Source organism: Malania oleifera, chromosome 2, assembly GCF_029873635.1.
Source record: "Malania oleifera isolate guangnan ecotype guangnan chromosome 2, ASM2987363v1, whole genome shotgun sequence".
Classification (NCBI taxonomy): domain Eukaryota; kingdom Viridiplantae; phylum Streptophyta; class Magnoliopsida; order Santalales; family Ximeniaceae; genus Malania; species Malania oleifera.
Window position 1 is genome coordinate 148,614,782 of NC_080418.1, and position 23,564 is coordinate 148,638,345.

The 23,564-nt window shown below is 35.6% G+C and overlaps 1 protein-coding gene across 1 annotated transcript; it reads right to left on the bottom strand.

The window, feature by feature from the left end:
* Nucleotides 1–13,212: 13,212 nt before the first annotated feature.
* LOC131149927 (dirigent protein 19-like) lies at nucleotides 13,213–13,987 on the bottom strand. The gene has a single exon (XM_058100728.1). It carries the CDS (start codon nucleotides 13,946–13,948, stop codon nucleotides 13,253–13,255), a length of 696 nt encoding a protein of 231 aa, XP_057956711.1. The 5' UTR covers nucleotides 13,949–13,987; the 3' UTR covers nucleotides 13,213–13,252.
* Between the last annotated feature and the right edge of the window lie 9,577 nt (nucleotides 13,988–23,564).

The window sequence follows — 23,564 nt, forward strand, 5'->3', positions numbered from 1 at the left end:
CCGTCAAAGGATCACACCCCACACTGGGGCAATTTCAAAGGATTAGTCCCAAATGAAGTCCAAACAAAAATAACCGAATCCCTTCATGAAAGAGAAAAACAAAAGGGAGCAGCAAAAGCAAATGGAAAAAGAAGAAAAGAGAAAGAAAATAAGGGACATGCTACGCATGTGATCTTTGACCAAGTTGCCCTTGATGAAAGTGCTAATTTTGAGCTTTATTTAACTCTTTCTTTCTTTTACCCATACCCCTAGCCTATATTACAGTCCAAATAAAAGACCTGACCAGATCGGTATACATTGTTGTCTCCAATGATTTGTCAGACTCAATGTTGAGTCTGAACTACGTAATGACCTGATCTTGAAAAGGTACGTAGGCAGCTTGTTCAAAAGACAAGTTCGGTCAAAGCCAAAACAAAGTGCCTCAACTTAAACTGGGGCAGAGAATGTCATTATGGTTTGGGATTTTTGAGCCATAGTTTCCCTCTTCTTCAAAAAACCTATATCCCCAAGCCTACGTTTCGTCCCGAGTCTTAAAGACCATCTTGAGATCAAAACATGAACTGAACCTGAGGCAATAGTTTAACTTGAGAATTATAGGGGTTCGCAACAGAATAAGGCGAAAAGAGGGAGAAATGTTTGGGGTCATCAACGAAAAAGAAAAAATCAGTCAAAGGGGAATTAAGCTTGACAACTTAACATTCATGTGCTTCGACTTTTTGAATACTGGTATAAAGTTTTTCCTTTGAACTGACATTTAAGTCTGGTAAACTAGTCATCTTGCATATATGATCTTTTGATATAGCAAAGGGATGTTACAATTACATGGTTGGATATTTCTCCAAAAAAAAAAAAAAAACCTTTTTCATAGTCTCAAGAATAGGGTAATCAAAAGAGTTCGCTAGTATGCTTCCTGTTTCAGGCATGATCAGCAAATATGACTTAGAGCTTTGGAAATGTGGTGTACAACCGATGAATAAGGCAGAATCTGAGGAGGTTGTGGCCTTCATATGAAACTGAGAGCTTTTACTAATGCATTTGCAATGAGGCAATTGTCGTGTCAAAACTTGTCTCCCTATCCAATTGCATTAAGCAAACAGGGTTAATATTGGTTGTAGATCCATTCAACCGAGGCAGATTTTTTTCAGTGAGTTTCCTTTTAGCCAAGTCAATCGTCTCCATGATTGGATGAATTAAGAAAATTGAGCCAAGATCAGTTACAGATGTGGCAAGTATCAAAAGCGTGGCCAAGATGAAAGATGAGGTTATTGATCACAGACGTACCAGGGGAAAAGATTCAGGCATTTCCTTCATTCATTACCATACATTTCAGGCATTGCATAAAAAAATGTAGCAACATATCCCCATGTTCTGGCACCACAGTAGACAGCATACATGCACTACTACATTCTAGTCATACCCCTCTTGTCATGCATCTCTTTTGATCATTATCCAAACGACCTTTGTCTCACTAATGTTTGAGTTATTACTCCATGAACTATAGCTCGGGTTCCTACACCCGATGCAAGTCACCCCTTATGAACTATAGCTCGGGTTCCTACACCCGGTGCAAGTCATCCTCCGTGAACTATAGCTCGGGTTCCTACACCTGATGCAAGTCACTCCTCATGAACTATAGCTCGGGTTCCTACACCCGGTGCGAGTCACCCTTCGTGAACTATAGCTCGGGTTCCTACACCCGGTGCAAGTCACCCTTCCGTGAACTATAGCTCGGGTTCCTACACCCGGTGCAAGTCACCCCTCATGAACTATAGCTCGGGTTCCTACACCCGGTGCAAGTCACCCTTCGTGAACTATAGCTCGGGTTCCTACACCCGGTGCAAGTCACCCTTCCGTGAACTATAGCTCGGGTTCCTACACCCGGTGCAAGTCACCCCTCATGAACTATAGCTCGGGTTCCTACACCCGGTGCAAGTCACCCCTCATGAACTATAGCTCGGGTTCCTACACCCGGTGCAAGTCATCCTCCGTGAACTATAGCTTGGGTTCCTACACCCGATGCAAGTCACCCCTCATGAACTATAGCTCGGGTTCCTACACCCGGTGCAAGTCATCCTCCGTGAACTATAGCTCGGGTTCCTACACCCGGTGCAAGTCATCCTCCGTGAACTATAGCTCGGGTTCCTACACCCGGTGCAAGTCACCCTTCGTGAACTATAGCTCGGGTTCCTACACCCGATGCAAGTCACCCTTCCGTGAACTATAGCTCGGGTTCCTACACCCGGTGCAAGTCACCCTTCGTGAACTATAGCTCGGGTTCCTACACCCGGTGCAAGTCACCCTTCCGTGAACTATAGCTCGGGTTCCTACACCCGGTGCAAGTCACCCTTCCGAGAACTACAGCTCGGGTTCCTACACCCGGTGCACGTCATCCTCCGTGAACTATAGCTTGGGTTCCTACACCCGATGCAAGTCACCCCTCATGAACTATAGCTCGGGTTCCTACACCCGGTGCACGTCATCCTCCGTGAACTATAGCTTGGGTTCCTACACCCGATGCAAGTCACCCCTCATGAACTATAGCTCGGGTTCCTACACCCGGTGCAAGTCATCCTCCGTGAACTATAGCTCGGGTTCCTACACCCGGTGCAAGTCATCCTCCGTGAACTATAGCTCGGGTTCCTACACCCGGTGCAAGTCACCCTTCGTGAACTATAGCTCGGGTTCCTACACCCGGTGCAAGTCACCCCTCATGAACTATAGCTCGGGTTCCTACACCCGGTGCAAGTCACCCTTCGTGAACTATAGCTCGGGTTCCTACACCCGGTGCAAGTCACCCTTCCGTGAACTATAGCTCGGGTTCCTACACCCGGTGTAAGTCACCCTTCTGTGAACTATAGCTCGGGTTCCTACACTCGACGCAAGTCATTCTCATGTGCTCTCAATTATACATACAAATCGGTTTTCACAAATCATTTCGGTCTCTTTTGTTACATTGGGCCCGGTCCAAAATCAGCGTCTTTTATCTTTGCAGGCTTGTTGCTACAAATAACGTAGGAGAATTCCTACTTTTGCTTTGAAGCGACGAAGCCTACAAAGAGGGACAGCTGTAGACACCCCATTTTTACCCAGGCCCAATGTATGTGTTACTATTATTATTATTATTATTATTATTATTTTTTTTTTGTCATTAGTATTAATTATTATTATTAATTTTTTACTTTATTCTTATTATTAGTTATTATATTTTAATTTTTATTATCAATTATTATGTTGTTTTATTACTATTATTTCTTATATTATTTATATATTATTCATTAGTATTATTATTATTATTTACTCTATTATTATATTATCTATTATTATTTTTTATTATTATTATCATTATTATTAATGTTTTTTATTATATTATTCTTATTGTTTTATTATTATTATTATTATTATTATTTTTCTTACTATTATTATTATTATTATTTATTTATTATTATTTTTAATTTTTATTATCATTATTATTAATGTTTTTTATTACTATTATTTTATTTTATTATTATTATTATTATTATTATTATTATTATTATTATTATTATTATGTTCATTGGTCTTATTATTATTACCTTTATTTTTATTTTATATTGTTTATTATTATTATTATTATTTATTATTTTCATTATTATTGACATTATTTTTAATTATTATTATTATTAATATTTTTACCTTCACTATTATTTTATTTATTTATCTTTGTTATTACTATTATTATTATTATTTTATTATTTTTATTACCTTATTATTATTATTACCTTATTATTATTATTATTTTAATTTCCTTATAACCATAATGGTAGTATATCTTATTTCCAAAAAAAGAGAAAAATACCAAAAGTTGAAAAAGGTAATGATGTTAGGGTTTTTTTTTTTTTTTTTTTTTTTTTATAAGAGGGGGTGGTGCGCACAGCCGGGGAGGAGGGGTCTTCTTCTTCTTCTTCTTCTTCTTCTTCGCCTACACCCTGCCGCAACCACGCCCAGGCACAATTCCCACTCCGGCCACCATCCAGCCTGCTGCAATCCATCCCTCTGCCTCTCTGCTTTGTTTCCCAGTTCTTCCCCTCAGCCTCTCATCTTCTCATCCCCGATCCTCTCCTCTGTTTCCATCACGACAGCAACAGCCAACCATCACAACCAACTTGCCGGCAGCCATACCAGCAAGCCGAGCCACTGCCTCGGCCAGTCAGTTCCGGCCACTCACCACATCCTGTAACCCAGCACGGCGTCACCGTCGCCGTCACTCACACCAAACCGGCACCGCACCAGCGACGGGACTTCACAACGCCGTCGCCCTCCGCCACACACAGCAACCCGCAGACAGCACTCCTCTGCTCCAGCACACTCCGGCCACTCATAGTCGCTGCCGCTTTCCCACGAGCCTCCGGCAACCATCGCTGTCTCCGGCACCCTCTCAGTTCTGCGGCGCCCCCCCACTGTAAGCTATCCGGTACACACACACCACACACACACGCACACGGAACTCATGCATGCTGTTTCTCACACACACAATGCATATATATATTTATATATTTATTAGTGTTAATATATATATATATATATATATATAGGTATATATTGGTCTTGTTGGGAGTTTTAATACTTTAAATGTTTATATATTTGCATCTATATGTATATACTATATTGACCATATTAGTATTATTATTTGTAGTAAAACCATTATTATTTATATATTGTGTTATTATGTTGTTTTGTATGTTATTATTAATAATGTTGTTAGATTGTTCGTATATTACCATTAATAATGATTTGTATAATATTTCTAATATTATTATCACATCATAGATGTATTGTTATTATTAGTATTATATGATTTATATATCATTATTAGTAATATTATTACTTAGTTGGTTTATTAATATTAGCATTGTTATTATATTAATTATATTAGTATTAGTATTACGTAAGTTTGTATTTTATTATTAATTACATGATCGCGTTATTCTTATGTTACTGGTTTGTATATTACTATTAGTAAAATTACGGCATAGTTTGGATGATTATTATTATTTTAATTATTATATTGATTTTATTAGTATTAATATTCTATTGTTTGCATATGGTTGGTATTATTATTATGTGGATTGTTTTATTATTGTTATATGCTATTATTAGGTTTATTATGTAGATTGTTTCATTATTATGTTTAGGTTTATATAGTTGATTTGCATATTTTATATTTTGGTTACGGTTGGCATGTTGATATATCTAGTAATATTGTGTTTAGTATTTTAGTGTATTTAGCATGTTAGTTTTAAGGTATGTTCAATATTATAATGGATATTACATATTTATATTTATTACTATCGTATTTGTAGTATTTTAATGTACACAATATCATTTATCTTGGTAACCTTAATATTTTGAGATTATGTTATTATTGTATATTATGGTACATTTAAAATTGCTGCCTCACTACTATATATTCTTAACATTGTATTCTCGTATTTTGATTTATTGTATCTTGATGTACTTTTAGGGTTGAAATTGCTTCCATATAAATTATGTACTTAGGGTTTTTGGTCATTATTGTACTCACTTTGTATTTAATATTTGTATAGTTAAGGTTGCGTATTAATTTTGGTTGCCATATTAAATAGGTAATTATTAATTTTAGAATTAACTTGTTTCCATAAATTCAATTATTTTCTTGCCCGTTTTAGTAGTTTACATATTTTAAATTCGATTTGTTTTCCTTAATTAATTGTTAGCATATGTATGTCTTGTACATATCTTTGACAGCGTGTTAATATTAAGATAAATATCATATTATTTAAATATGTATATTGTTAGTTAATGATATTTAGTATTGTTACTATTAATATTATTATTATCACCATTATTGTCATTTATTATTATTAGTATTATTATCATATCTATTACTACTATTAATATTAGTATTGTTATTAGTATTAGTATTATTTATTAACGTTATCATTCTTATCATTATTAAAAATATTATCACTATTTTTAGTATTTTCTTTATTCGATCTTATACGTACTATGGTATATATTTTGATAAAATATTTTCTTGATTTTTAAATCCCTATGATTTAATTGCAAGGGGTATTAGCCTTTGGGCATCACGTACCCTAAGCTCTGAGGGAATATATGTATATATTTATTTATTTTCCTATGTATTTATAAATTCATAAAAAGGAGTAATGTAAAGATTTATTATATTAACTTAGGGATAATTTTAAATTAATTAGGTGCCGTTCTTAAGAACGGGCGCGTAGGGGGTGCTCGTACCTTCCCCTCGCGTAACCGAACTCCCGACCCCAATTCTGGTAATGTAGACCGATTCTACCCCTAACGGGGTAGTGATCATGTGTTCTAACCGCACTAAAGGTTAGTGGCGACTCCTACACCATATTTTTCCTGAAAATATCAAAATGATTTTAATTTCGCCGCCCGGGGCACACGCGCTCCCGGGACGTCGCGACAGCTTGGCGACTCCACTGGGAACTTAGAGAGTCGAGCCATTAATTAATTAAAAATTATCCCAAGGTTTAAATTTAATAAATCTTTTAATTACTCCTTATTTATTTTATATAGCAATTCATAAATAACCTTAATTAATTATAAACATTTTACTTCCATAATTTGTAAATAACCAAAATTAATTAAAAATATTTTGTTTCCTAATTTTGTGAATATTAATTATAGATATTTTATTTCCAAATATTATGAATATTAATTGTAAGATATTTTGAAAAAGTAAATTAATTATAGATATTTTGTACACAAATCGTAAAAATTTTGTTTCCTTATTTTTTTTTTGTCTCCAAATTTTTGTGAATAAACATATTAATTGCATATATTGTGTTTCCTTATCTTTGGAATATATATATTAATGGTAGATATCTTGTTTCTATATTGTTTATAGCATGTGAATAAATGTGGGGATAGTGGGATTAAATTAAAATTTGAATTCACACACTCTCACGCTCTATACCCGAGCTTTCCTTACTAGGACTAGATAGGAGTGTAATAGCGTCAGTCCCTTCGTGGCAGAGCTTGATGGGACCCGCGAACCACTCCACTCAGTATGGGTTTTATCCGGACCCCAATGGGGGAGGATGAAATTCCAAACTGGGAACCTTTTGTCGATAGGGTTAGAACCTACCCACACATACTTGTCTATAGTCTTCCTTAACTAGGATAGAGTCATGAAGAACCCTATACATACGTACCTACCCTAGGTTGGGACATGAGCCACATCCTTCTCCATGAATAGTGTGTTGCATATATGTGAAATACTTTGTATTATATCATGCATTTGACATACATTTAGACATACATACTACTTAGTTAGTATTCTGAAAAAGCCCAATAATGAGACCAAGACTCATCCTTTCAAAAAAAAAATAAATAAATAAATAATGAAGCACTTGGCCTAAGCATTTTAAAATATGGGTTGGCCCAACCCTTTTCAAGTAACTCGGGCCCAATTTTTTTGAGAAATAACAAGTATAGGCCCAACCTTTTCCTAAGTAAAAACTCGGTCCAGGCCTGATTTTCAAAATGGGTCAAATCCAGATTTCCATAAATGGGCTTCGGCCTTATTATCCTAAAAATCCAGGCCTATATTTTCTAAACAATCCAAGCCCAAATCCTTTTAAAATTAGGGTCTGATCCCATCATGAAGTATATTGAAGCCCATATTTTAAAATACTTGAGGCCCAAGTGCACACTAAAGTCCACAAGTTCGCACTAAACAAATCCAATGGGTTGACCAACCTGGGTCAACCTCAATCTCAGATCATAATTTGACCCTTCATAGCATCTGAGATACATGGACCGATTGAGGGAAGAGTTGAATTTAAATTGTGGCCCAGCAATGATTGTATTGAAATCTCTCATTAGTGGGACTTTCCTAGAAAGCTAACAAAGTAGTTAGTTAGGTTACATTGCATCCATGCATTCATGCATAATTTCACACGTAATCATGCCCGATAGGTCACATACATGTTAATATCCCTATTGACATGTATTTGTGCACAAAGTACACACCTACATAAACACCCCATGCATAAGATAGAGTCTTGGAGAATCTTTTATATAAGTCTACCTCGGGTGGAGGATATAAGTTTCATTATTTTCAGTTTGGTGCCATGACTGCATTGTTTTGAGTTGTATGATACCTTTACTAACATGTTGCATTCACATAGGCATCCTGTCTACTTCATCAAGGTTCTATAAGAGATCTGAATCATTCATGGAGAACACAATGGCTTGCCATGAGATTGAGTCCACAGTACAACAATATTCAGAAAGTCAACAGAACAAGTGGGGTGACAGTCTTACTCAGAAATCTATCATCGAACTACCAGCCCGGACTTTCATCAACATAAGATCCAATTCGTTAGATGAGCTAAAAGTCATTTGGAAGGAATGGACCCCGGCACGCCGTTTAAAATTCTCTCAAACATATGGGCACATTGGTTTCTTGTTGCATGTATCGGTAAATATCCCTGCCATAAAAGCACTGGTCGAGTTCTGGAATCCACCATATCGTTGCTTTACAATGAACGGTATCGACTTGACACCAACCATCGAGGAGTATACTTCGCTTTTGCATCTAGTCAAGTTACAGACACCATACAAACCTTATGTGCATGATGCTAGTGTTTCGTTCGTGAAGGAGATGTACGATGCTGTCGGGGTCAAAATCCAGAAAACATTCTCAGAGGAAGGTACAGAAGTAAGGAAAATCTCTTGGAAGCAGTTGAAAGAAATAATCGAAAAAGAAGAAAAAGAAGAGGTTCAAATACATATGATGGCATTAGCTATTTACGGTTTGATCATTTTTCCAAAAGAACTAAACATGATCGATCAAGCTACTGTTTCGTTTGTAGCACAAGTACGTAACGGGATTAATCCCGTTCAAGGCATCCTGGCAGAAACCTTCAGATCACTCAATAACTGCAGAATCAGGAGGAGGGAACGTTTAAAATGTTGTGTGCAGCTGTTATATGTCTGGATGGTAGGTCACTTATCATCTAACAAAGGGGGCTTCCGTAGTATTTTCTCAATGATCCGAATCCCTTTGGCCGAATTTGAGGATACCCAATTGAAGGAGCAGTTAGATAAATCTAAATGGAACACAAAAATGTGTGGCTTGATCGACTCAGGGGTAACTTGGCTGGCGCCATGGATGGTCCGCTCTAACATGATATATCGGTGTGGAAATCTTCCATGGGTTCCATTACTAGGCCCATGGGGAGGGATAGCATATGCCCCTTTGATGGTTAGAAGGCAATTGGGGGCATCTCAGTTTGTGCCTATGACTCATGCATATTTTCCCAAATATGCAATTCCTTCGTAATATACAGATATAATACATGCTTTTTTGAAAATAAATTTACTCATACATAATAATAATTTGCATGGAAAATAGCTATTTTAGTTTATTCCCTTACCTGACTACTGAGAAAGTCCTTAAAATATCCTGGTCTAACACCCGTAGGATTTCCTGATCAATACCCTGAAAATGAAAACTCTCAGTATTAAACTTCAGTATTTTCACGTGTATATCATTTCCTATAACTAACGTAAGACCAAATTCGGCATAAAAAGCCTTACCTTAACTCAGGGATGATTTTCAACGGAGTTCTACCAACGATCCGCTCCAGCAGATATGCAGAGAACTTTTCCAGGAGCGTTGTGGTGGCTTTAGATCGTCAATCCGACGAGTGACGGAGCCGAAATCGAGAGAGAAGGGGGAGAAAACCGAATAGAGAGAGAGAGAGGGTGAGTTTTTGCTAAAGTTTGACATTTAAATCCGGGTTTTTGATATTTATAGGATTGGATTCGTCGACGAGCCACGTCATCTTGTCGACGAGTCCTTTAATAATTTCGTCGAAGAAACCCACTCCTCATCGACGAAATTCAGACTGCTCTAAAACCTCTCTTGGTATTTCCTCGTCAACGAATCCCCTGTGTTCGTCGACGAGGCCGTGAAAATTTCCCTCGGTTATTCCTTCTGTTACTATTTCCATTTCCCTTCCTCTTTATTTAAATACCATTATTATTTGGGTTGTCATAGGAAGTCTCAACAAATCCCCGGGAAAAACATCAAGAAAATCCCTTACTATTGAGATATCCTCCATCCTCAACTCACCCTCTGGTACCGCCTTTACACGGGCCACAAAACCCTGACAACCATCTAACAACAATCATATCACCTGAATGACGGATAACAACTGTGGTGGGGTACGTACACAAGACCCTACAAACCGATACTCCTGTCCCCCTGGAGGTCTTAACACAACCTTCCTCTGATGATAATGTATACTAGCATAGTGAGCCGCTAGCCAGTCCAAACCTAGTATCACCTCAAACTCATGCATTTCCAAAACCACTAGATCAACCATTAAAATCCTCCCCTGAATACACACTGGACAATTGCTAAGTACTTTGTCACATATCCCCACAGCCCCTGTTGGTGTAGCCACTTACAAACTGACACCCCACTGCTGTGTTTCTAACCCATAAAATTTAATATAGTCTCGGGCGATAAAAGAATATGTCGCCCCCAAATCAAATAAAGTGGTAGTTGTAAATGACATAATTGAAACTATACCTGTCACTATATCTCCTGCAGCCTCTGCATCCCCCGGTGTCAATGCGTAGACTCGAGCTGTATTGTATAAATCCGTTAAAATTGAAGTGTGTAACATAAAAAGTTCATCAATTTATAATAAAAGATCATAGTCCGTAATAATAATAACAATAATCAAAAGCATGATGATATGAATACTACTAATAATTTTTTTTAAGACCTAGATTACACGCATACCATTTAATGAAAACTATAATTTAAAGTATAAGAAAAATCACATTCAACAATAATGATAAGTTGCAAAGCTAGCTAGCAAGTTAGGATTTCATGGTATGAAGCAATTAATGACTTTTTCAAAAATATTTTTCTTAATAATCGAACGTTTTTTATGTAGGTATTAAGTATTGCACCAGATATCCAAACATTATTATTGGGCTTCAAAATTATTTTTTTAGTAGTCGAACGTTTGTGGGTAATTTTCAAATGTTGAATATTAAAAGAAGCAAGGAAATGATGCTAGAGAATTTTTTCTAAGGTTTAAGTCCTAAATTAAAAATTTATCTATATATATATATGCTAGGTAATTTTTTCAAGGTTTGAGTCCTAAATTAAAAATTTCTATATATATATATATATATATATATATATATATATATATATATATATATGTTATGTAGGGGCTTAAAATATTTCCAATAAAGCTACCAAACTTTTTTTTTGAATCATATTTTCCATACAACTATAAACAAATCCCGAAGAAGAGTTCAGTGAAAAAAGAAATGCCATGTGCATAAAATTAAAATGTCTTACATTTACCATTGACTTGAAGATTACGAACTCACCAGAACTTGCAAGACAATTTTTTTTGACTTTTTAAGAACAAAAAGAACTTTTGTAGAAGACATTGAAACAAAACTTAAAACTTAATATTATTATCAAACACCATATATGAAACTTCACCGCTGAAGTTAGCATAATTAAGTTTAAAATATTATCAATTAGTAATCACCTTGAAATTATTATAATAACAAGCTATGAACATGATGTGTTGTTTTGGATGACCTTGAAAATGCTGACTTTTTTGGTAAGGTAAGTCTATAGTATATGTTTAGTTCGAGAAATCACATGTTTATAAATAATGTTTTTAAGAACAGAATGTCATTCTCGAGGAAACTCAAATTTATATTTGAAAAAGAAAAAACTCGTGAGTTATAAAAATTTTACAATTTAATAACATACTATATTCCCCAAAAAAATTTCTTATCGATCGCATAGAATTCTCAATATGAACAAACTTGAATTCAAATTCCATTCTAAGGAATTATTAAACGGAAATGCTTCTACTCCAATCCTTTGTTCTCTCTTTCTCTTTTATTCCTCTAACCCTTTCTCTCTTTGATCATCCCCTCCTCTTCTCAATTCTCTTTTTAAATGTTGCAATAAAATGGCTTTAAATAGGAACACCAAGTGGAGGAGCAAGCAGACTTGGCATTGACAGACATGTTTTAAATTGTTGCAAAGAGGGATTAGAAGTTGGGGATTTTAGAAGATTCACAAAGCATTACCTTAAAGAACTATCCTTCAATAAGGAACACTTACCTTAAAGATTCACAAAAATGGGTCAATATTAGCTTCGACAATTCAAATGCATTTCAAAATTCGAATTGTAATGGTACACCATTACACTTATTTCATTAATATGTGAGGTGCTTTATTTCTATTTGCTTGTATATCAAAATTCCCATATTCTTGCTCTAAAATAGAAGCATGTGTTTCTCTCTCAAGTGCATTCCATCAAGTAAAAGTTGTACTTGCCATCATTTCACAAACCAATTTGTTCATGAACTATCCAATTTGTCACAAATTTCATCAAGTAAAAGTCCACCATCGAAACAAGATCATTGCTAAATTCACTATCAATGTCTGATTCATCTCTCCTTTATCTTTTTCTCCTGAACACATTCTATATTTTACCTAAGAAGACATGTCAAACCCTGCTCAAAGCTTAGAAATTTAAAATGAGATAGCAATGACCGTTTAAAATGATTCAATTTCAATTTACATTTCTTGTTGAACAGATATTTTATTTCGGTTGTTGGTTCGAGAATTATGAATGGATTAATTAAACCATGTCCAGCCATAGATTTGACTCTGAAAGCTTAGACATGATTCCTTCTATTATGGGAGAATATGTCTCCTCACAATCAATTCCGAATTTTTGCGAGAAACCTTGTGCCACAAGCCTCGCTTTATATCGAGTAATTTCATTATTTTCATTTCGCTTGGGCACAAATATCCATTTGTATCCAACGGATTAGACATCTTCTAGTGTCTGGACTACAGGTACAAAAACTTTTATTTTTGATAGAGAGTTTAATTCTGATGTGATAGCTTTTTTCCATTTTGATCAATCACTTCTATACCGACATTCATTGACAGATTTAGGTTCTAGATTAGTGGGATTATTTGATTTTTAAATAGTTTTTTTCTTCTTAGAAGCCATATGAATAGTCAATTAGTCAACATCTTACTCTACTTTTTTTATGATTAGACAAGGGAATTGAGTTACTGTACTAACAAATTACAGTAGAAAACTTAAGAAGAATTCGACTATCAATACAACATTTTTTTCCCTTTTTAATTTAAGCATACTTTATTATATTATTAAATAAAAAAATAGTTGCTCAAAAAAGTGTCTAACAAAATAAACTCTGAATTTTTTATAGTTCCAATACTATTAAGTGTCATAAATAGTGGCTCAAAAAAGCGTGCAACAAAATAAAGCCCAAAACATAAAAAATGCAGCACACGAACAATATACTTAACAACAACATCTCTTGTGGTTGGATTGAAGTCATGAGTCTTGAGCTTAACATAGCCCCGAGCAAATCGAAAAAGCCCACTACCGCCAATCACCGGCATCTCCCTCTCAGTGTCGAAAACCGGGTTTCGACCGAGCACAGTTATGGTACTATTGCAGTACTTGCCCTCAACAAAGACGAAGTTCATAGCCATCAATAATTCAACTTGCTCTTGCGAGGCCAAGGCGTAAAACCCTTGGGCTCGTCCAATTAGCTTGGACTTAGGGCCCGGCCCGACCGTCAATGGGTTGTCGATCATATTCACAAGGCCGAACCTAGTGGCCGTGGCATTTGAGGCCGGGTGCACCACTGTCATGGACGTCCGGTTCAAACCGCTCACAATATCATGCCAATAGAATTCAAAGACGCTAATCTTCTCGCTTCGATATCGAATTCCCTTCTTTTTAACTTCGACAAATTTGTCATTTTTTTCGGCGATCGAAACCGAAATAAAAAGTGAGATGGAGAAAATGAAGAGGAAGGAGTGAAACTTGGCCATTGTGAATTGTGATAGAAAAATTTTGCCCACCAAAGTTTAGTTGATGAAACTTTGGAACATCGAGACCCTTCATATAAAGCGGCATTGTCATGAAGCCTACGGCATTGCATTGTCATGAAGTCACGGCATTGTCATGAAGTCATGGGCTCAATTTTGTACCTACCAAGAATGCCCATGATGTCACCGCATGGGACTTTCTAGGAAGTAGGGGCATATTAGTCAATTTGACTCGTACGCATTATCTTTAGCCTCAATTCATATACATGGCAAGCTCTGATTGGCTTTTGGTATTTTCCTTTTAGAAAATAATTATAAGTGGGCTTGAAATTTTGAAATATAATATGTGGCGGTGTAAAAAAGTTGGCGTCAGAAATCCACAGCCATGCCAAGACGCCAACACGACTTTTTAACTTCACCCAATTTTTTCATTTTAAATTATTGAAAAAAAAAAAAAAACAGTCCGGTGCACAAAGTTCTCGCTTATACGGCATTTGAGAAATGAACGAATCACAATAAATATATAGCACATATTCTTACCTTTTATTTTTGTAAGTTTATTTCTACATCTCAAACTCATAACATCTAGGTCACACGGATAACAACATTACATTTGTCCTAAACTTCCTTTATAATTATAAAAAATAATAAATAATAAATTTTTTTCCTAATAATAAAAAATTGTGTAAGAGTTACATGCCCATCACTCACCGACACACACACATCATGTGTCATGTAGGTACCTATAGGCAAAGCTGTGTTGTTTTTCTTTTTTCTTTTTATTTGTGTTTATTTATCTTTTTTTTTTTTTTTTTTTTCTTTTTCTAGAGGTCTACCTCTGTCAATCTTGCTTTCTTCTTCTTCCCTTGTTTTTGTTTTTTTAATTTTATTTCAAATGGGTAGTCACATTCTTCGCCGTAGATCAAAAAATAAAAACAAAAATATTATTTTTATGATGTGTGTTGCGTAATTAATGGACACAAAGAGTGTTTGTTGTTGGTAAAGGTTCAAATCTTATTTTTCGTAATCTGATATCATATGGTAATCAAAAGAAGAGATCGAGTTTAGGTTTAATTCCTTGGTTCAAGCCCCAAAGTTTGAACATAAGTTTTTTATTATAAAATAAATGAATACATTAACGTCCTAGATTGTTTATATTGTTAATGTGATGATTTAGATTATCCTCGTTAGTTATTTAGGATTATAGATTTTAAGGCTTGAGTTTGAATTTGTATACATTTTAAAAAAAGATATAATATTCTTTTGCATTATTTTTTACTTGAATCTGTATAAATCTAAATTTAAATATAAATTTTTCTATACCCTCAAATGCAGATTTAGTGTATGTTCAAAGTAAGATGAGAGTTGGTTTCACATACGGAAAAATGATAGAAATTATATCGATCTATTAGTTAATAGTACTAACTCATTTTTGTATATTGTAAAAGGAGTAGCCTGAGAAGGGGCAGATCATGATGGGTTTATAGTACGCAACCTCACATTACATTTTTGTAAGAGACTATTTCCACGCCTCGAACCCTTGACTTCCAAGTCACACTCATTTTTTTATATTGTCTAAGCATAAAATCATAGACCTGTCAATTTTTCATTTTTTGAAATAAATTTCATGACTATAGTTTGATTACTTTATGTTTTAGTTATCGAACATTAAAAATTATATTATTCAAAGGTCTGACATTACACTAACCTTTTCGTCAGGCACTATGATCATCATCTTTTCTAACTCAACATTATTTGGTACATTGGAATGAAATTGAAATGTAATAAAAAAATTATATGATAAATATGTAAAGTATAAAGATTGATTTCATTTTATTCAATTCTATTTTTGTGTATTAAACCAATGGTAATTAAAAGAAAAATAGAATTGTATATTTGGAAATTAAAACAAATGATAATTCACACCCACACAGAGTTCATAACCACACAAACTCTAGTATAAAATTATACATATTTAGGAATAATTTTCTGAATGATTAGACTTTTGGATTAAGGATGATTTTAATTAAATATATGGTATTTGAGAAAAGTCATGTGGCATGGAAGATAAATTTCATAATTAAATGGTTGTGAGTACTACGAGATTATGATTTATTGTGTGCTTGTGGTTACTGTTTTGGCTGCAAATTCTGCTTGATTGTGAATACTATCTAATTGTGTATAATGTGATAAATGCGTAGATGTGCTTGAGTGGTTGGTTTTGTTATTGATATGTATTGTGATTTATGTAAATTGCGATACAGCGTTGGCAGTGGTATGAGGAGATCGTTATATCGTACCTGATATAAATTGCCATATAGAGTTGGCAGTGGTATGAGGAGGTCGTTATATGGGCATTTATATTAAGGAGGTAAAACATTGGCAGTGGAATGAGGAGTTTGTTTTATCGATTTACTATGAAAGAGATTGTGTGTGAATTTATAACCTATGTGGACCAGTCCTGTGTGGACCGCATGTTTTGTATGGATGAGAGTCCTGTGTAAACATTGTATTGTTGACTCTATGAGTCCAATCCTGCTTTGATAATGACAAATCACTTTGTATTTGATATGTGCATTGAGAATGTGAGTAGGAACATTACTCATGCACGAAAGGTGATGAAGTCATAGAAGCCACGAGAATTAAAACATATATAATCTGCCACAATCCATGGAACTAAAAGTGTAGAAGAATGAATGAAGATGCAAGCGTCAAGTTCAATATCGTCATGGGAATGCGTATTTAGAATTGATTGTAATTGCATATTTTATATGATATATCTAGAAGCTCAAAACATGCCCTACACATGCATCTCATGAAAATCTTCTAGGGTTAAACATGGACTTAGAGACCTTATTTTGAACCCCGTAAAATGTTTTATAATGGATCAAAGCAAGAAAGGAAAATTGATTTTGAAATTGAAAATAAAAATTCTGAAATTGGTCTGCCTAGACGACTGAGATGTACCCGTAGAATTCTGAAGATACAACCTCAGATGACTGAAGTTTTACATCAAACGTCTGAAGAATTTCCTCAGAAGACTGAAGAATTAGTTCAATCATCTGAAGATTTAATTGTTAAAACACAGAACAGTCATAACACCCTCAGAAGACTGAACCTTCAGTTCAGTCATCTGACCTGGTGTCCAAACTATAATTTTTAGTGTGTTAAGGAACATCAGACGTTTGAACCTGCAGAAACTTTAAAAATCTGAACTTCAGCGAGAAAACACGCGGGTTATTCACTTAATCAAATTGATCCAACAGTCAAGACTTAACCTAAGGCCGAGATTACTTATAAAAACAACCTCTAAACCCTAGTGCCTCACTTTTGGCATATGATTGGGAGCCTTGAACGTATACACAACTCTAGGAAGCATTAAACACATTGCTAAGTTCTTGCCTATGATTTGAAAGCATTTAGATCATATCTAATATTGGGCTACGTTGATTTTCAAAAGGAGTTCTAGTGAATATTGTGCAAACAATTTGGGTATTGAGGTTTGGCGATCAAACTAATTGTTTGCTTATTCTCAATGAATTTTCCATCTCACAAACTTGTTAGCTTTGGTGTATTTCCAATAGGGGGTGAATTGGAATTTAAAACTTTTTCCTAAGTTTGACGTAAATAGCACTAGTACATTCACAACCTATGGTTGTCTACCCAAATGCGCAGATAAGTATAATATGCAGAATTTAAATCATGCGCATCATTTAAACAATAACATACACGTGTGGTAAATATAAAGTGCAGAAATATAAATAGACACACGATATGTTATCGAGGTTCGGTCAACTGTGCCTACGTCCTTGCTTCTAGCTCGCAAGTCCAAGGATTCCACTAATGTTCACTTAACGGGTGGAGCGGCATCTAATACAATCAGGTCAATTAGCACAGGGCTAACCTTAATCTTTACAAACTCTCCTTATAGGACAGAGAAGCCCCTAGGTCAAATTCACAGGGCTGACCCCAACCTGATCCTTCCAAACTAGATCAAACCCCCTCAGGCCATACTTGGAAATACAACAGTATTTTTCACAATCAATTGGTACAATGATTTTTCTTTGATGTAAAGCAGATATGTACCCAATACGCGCAGTATACTTAATCAACCACACATCAATAATATAGGTAAATGTAAGCTCAGTGATGTATATTTTTGTGCAAGCTACACTCAACAAGATATGATCGTTAATATGCTTAAGAGTGTTCTTGTCAAGCTATTTCTTTGCAACAGTAAATATCAAATCTCAATAATAAACCAGGGTTTCAAAGATGCTGTAAATATTCAAAACAACTCAAAATATTTTCTTCAATATAATATGCTCAAGAGTTGCTTGAAAGAATAATATAGCTTGTTAAAAATATTTTGCACAACAAAATCAAGCTATAGAAATCTTTGCAATGATAAAGCAAATATCCTTAAGCTACTAGGTTTTTCCCAACACAAGATTTATTAAATGAAATCTCGGGGAAAACCTTGCTTAACTCCCCAAAATCAATATCAAACAACCAAGCAAAGCAATATGAGTATAAGAAATATGGAATGATGTATAAACACTCTAAGCACTCTCACTACACTTGATTAATCAATAAAATCAAAGTTGTAGAGTGTATGGAGGTAGTATGAGCAAAAAGGGTTTGGAAAAGTTGAAAGAGTTTTTGTAGTGACCCGAAGAATAATAACATTTTAATAATAAGAGGGAGAGAAAATAGATACAGAAACAGAAGGAGGCCGTAGACTTCGTCGACGACATTGCATTTTGGAGATAATATTAAATAATCATAATTTCAGAAAATTTTCCAAGCTTTGTCGACGAACATAGGGTTTCGTCAACGAAGGTCTTCAGAATTTTGTCGATGAACACAGGGCTTCGTCGATGAGAAAATACCGAGAGGGGTTCTGAGGCAGCCTGAATTTCGTTGACGAATACAGGGTCTCGTCGACGAAATTTGTGAAGGACTCATCGACGAAGAACTGGCTCGTTGACGAAATCCTCTGTTATATATATATACAAGAATTTGGGAATTATTTCATTTTTTAGGAAATCTCTCTCTCTCCTCTCTCTCTCTCTCTCTCTCTCTCTCCTACGACTCTCTCTCCCTTCTCTCTTCGTTTTTGGTCCCACTAGTCACCAGATCGACGATCCGAAGCTGCCACGATGCTCCTGCTGGAATTCTCTACAAGTTTGCCGGAGCGGATCGTCGAGAAAACGAAGTTGGATTTCATCCCAAATTCAGGGTAAGATATTTTATTGAGTTTTTGACTTTCTGACAGTTATAGGAAATGATGTAGACTAAGAAATACTGATGTTTTGTTCTGGCACATTGTGTTTTCAGGATGTTGAGTTAGGAATCCTGCGGGTATAGAGCCAGATTTTTATTGGGGCTTTTCGAAATTGAGGTAAGGGAAATATGCTATGTTAGGAATTTTTATAAAGTTATTAGAGAATTTATAAACATATACTCATTTCAGTTTATTACATAGTTTATACAGAATATGAGTTAAATGCTTGTGTGGCCTGAGTAGATTTCCATGAGATAAAGAATTTATATAGTTTTGTGATGTATCATACTATACTGAATACACAGTTAATGATAGTACATACAATTTACATGGTTTTTCCAGTATATAAGTTTACATAGAATATACAAATATAGATTTATATTCACAGAGAAATGTACATGCTTATACAACTTTTATATGAATGGTTTCATGAAACAGATATATACATATATCCATATACATGTATACAGATACTTATATCAGTATTTTATATTACAGCTTATTATAGAACAGTATATATATATACAGTGTTATAGCATGCCATGTTTTCCTATTACCATAACATACAGAACACACAGATAGAGTATATATACAGAATACACAGATAGATATACAGAGGTAGCATCAAGATGCTACAGATACAGTATTTACACTACCAAAAGATAGAGTTATGGTAATTTTAAAATCATGATGAAAATAGTAAAAAAGTATATATGTATATATGTATATAGTATCAAATCCCTGAGGAAAGATACACAGATAGATACATATTACAGAGCACGGTACCGTTGCTAGATATAGATAGAGTGCAACCACATATCTCAGATAGTATGTGGGTACCGTCAGTCGTGCTTGGAGAGTATGCAGCTCCCCAGTACACTGGGTTGAGGGGGCCGGTTTGACGAGGTAGAAGCCAGACCCGAGCTTAGGAGAGGATGTAATTTGGCCGGGCTGAGGTAGTGTAGAGTATGATGACTTATCTGGAGGGCCGACCAGATAGAGTCCCGCCTACGGGCCGCACAACCCTGTCATGAGGGATCAAATCATGATGTACAGAGTCCTAGGGATAAAAGCACAGTTATATATATATATATATATATATATATATATATATATATGTGTTTACAGTTTTACAGTATATGATGAGTATAGTATGATATTACCAGTATGAAAAGTAGAAAAACAGATGATACAATATGTTTTAAATTGTGAAAGAAAGATATGTTTTACAGATGATTTATTTCATTGCAGTTCAGTTATTATTTTTAAAAGTATCCTTAACTTAGTTGCCACACACTAGTGATAGCATATTTCCACTTACTGAGCGTTGACTCACGCCATTACTCTAACATTTTTCAGGTGAGCCAGTGAGGCGAGCAGATCAGGCTTGCGGATAGAGGGTATTTAGATCACCCTTGGTTTTGGGTGAGTTTTTGACAAGTTTGAATTTTTAGGAAAGATGAGGATAGAGGGGTTTACTTTGTATGGACATGATCTGTATATACTAGGGGTGTACAAAATTTACCGAAAAATCGAGAATCGGACCGAAACCGAACCGTTTGAAGCTTTGGTTCGGTTTTTCGATTTCGGTAATCGGTTTCGGTTTTGAACATATAAAAAATAGATTTTCGGTTTCAGTTTCGGTTTCACTCAAAAATCGAAGTGTAATAACCGAAAACCGACTATAATTTTAAAATAATTATATTCTAGGAACTTTGATTACAAATGCATGTGGAAAAAATAATTATACCTACATTATTTTTTAATTTAAATTATTGGCTTATACTTTCTCAAGGAGTGGGGAAGGATTTTATAAAAGAGGAATGAGAACCAAAACTTCCCATTTTGGCCATGTGGGAAGAGTGCTATTAGGAAGAAGGACCGAACCAATAGTAGCCTGCAACAGTGCTACTACCAATCTACCATAGCAGGCAAGGCATCATCTTCTCCATCTCACGCTCACACAGACATACACAACCGGCAACGCACAGCAACTGCAACGCCCACATCTCCAGTAACGTCCACGCTCACGTTCACATAGACACACACAGCAACGCCCACGCTCACGCTCACACAGACACACAGAGCAACTGCAACGCCCACATCTCCAGTTCTCCACGCCCACGCTCACAATGTCACATATAGCAACGCCCACGCTCACGCCCATCGCCCACGCCGGTCGCTCACGGTCACGCCCATGCTCACGCTCACACAGACACACACAGCAACACCCATGCTCACGCTCACGCAGACACACGCAGCAACTACAACGCCCACATCTCCAGTTCTCCACGCCCACGCTTACACTGTCACACACAGCAACGCCCACGCTCGCGCCCGTCACCCACGCAAGTCGCTTATGGTCACACCCACGCTCACGCTCACATAGACACACACAACAACGCCAATCGCTCACGGTCACGCCCGTCGCCCACGCCAGTCGCTCACGCTCACGGACTCACGCTGAGATTATCTTGGTGCTCTACTGCTTTGGCCGTCCCACATTGGTTGGAAATGGGAAGGAAAAATTTTCCTCACCCTATTTATTGAAGTTGGATATGCTGAATCTCTTCCGTGCTGGGCTTTGCAATCAAAGCCCTAAAGCCGTGGCCCAGTTGGCTGTGGCTGGCTTCATATAATTATTTTTTTATTCTGTTAGTCTAAAATTTGGTAAAACCGAAATAACCGAACCGAACCGTAAAATAAACAGTTTGGTTTGGTTTTAAACCGATGGTATACGGTTCGGTTGCGGTTCAGTAGTTTTAAAAACCGAGAGTTCGGTTCAATTGACGGTTTTGGCAATAATTGAACCGAACCGAACCGTGTACACACCTACTATATACTACATTTTGGTATTGTACAGTTTATGTATAAATGGTTTTATGATTTATGTTTCCGTTGCGTAGGAATGTTTATTGTATATGTATATATATATATATATATATATATATATAAATGATAAGAATTTTGAGGTCGTTACAGTTTTTGGCTTAATCCTATTTGCTAATCCACACTTAATCTTGATAAATGAACCCCTATATATAGAAAAAGGGTAAATTATAATCATTGGGGGACACATAGGGCATTCTTAAATTTGTTAAAGAAGTTTAGTAAAAATTAACCCTGTTTAATTAAAATTTATCCCCGGTAAAAATAATTTAACCCGCGAGATTCGGGTGCCTGAATATACTCTATTAGAAAATCTATTTTTAAAGGTTCGGGTGCTTGAAGAAAGGTTCGGTTGGTTGAACCAAAGACAAAAAATTTTTGTCCGTGGTTCGGATGTCCGAAGCTGAGTTCGGTTAACCGAACCAGAAAACTCAGCTAGTTCGGTCACCCGAGGCCTTTTTGAACGCGAAGGTTCGGGTGCCCGGGTTGGTGAAAAAACTCTCTGACATAGGTTCGGTCACCCGAGGGCGATATGTTCATTATAGGTTCAGTCGCCCGAAACCTGGTCAAACTGTTGACTTTCCAACAGTTCGGGCGCCCGAGGAGTTTTGAACTCCTAGGGTTCGGTCACCCGACCTCTCACATATTTGCCCATTATATTCATTTTAATTTCAATCGAATCCCCTAATTAAGCAAGTGATTATGGGGACTTTCTTACGTGCAAGTGCTGGGATCTAAAGTCTTTTCAAGTTAGTCTATGACATTTATGAGCTTACAAACCTACATGTATGTAATGCAGAGATTATTACAGACCATATCCCTAGTTACTATTACAGACTCATATTACATTAATTGACTTTACAATATGAGTATTTGCCAATAACAACCTGCACATAGACTTGACAACCATTAGATGCCTGAGTATTTGTCATAATCAAAACAGGGTATGACCCATAGGGTCAACAAAACTTATTCTTGAATATTCATTTTTGAGAGGTTGATCTTGAGTTATTAATTAGATAAACATTTTGTGAAAGATCACTACTTAAGAAAAATTTTTGTTTAAACTAAAATCTTGAAGAAAGTTTCAAATATATCTTCATTCAAAAATTTGCTATTTGATTAGTGTAAGAATTATTTGATTGCAAATACTAAGAGCTTCTAAATACATATTCTTGAGGAATATTATTTTCGAAACATAGTGTTTAAATCTTTGCAATATTCCAAGTCATATATTTATTCAAATATTCAACTTTACAAATTATTGATAGTAAAAACCTAGATCTGGGCATTATTCAAGATTATTTTTGAAAGGATCTTATTTTCTAATCTTACATAAAGTATTCTGAAATCGAACCATACGTTTCTCCAAAGCACTTATTTATAAAATCATTTTTTGGGAGATATTGTTTAAAGGGTAGATTTGTGAAGGATATCATTCAT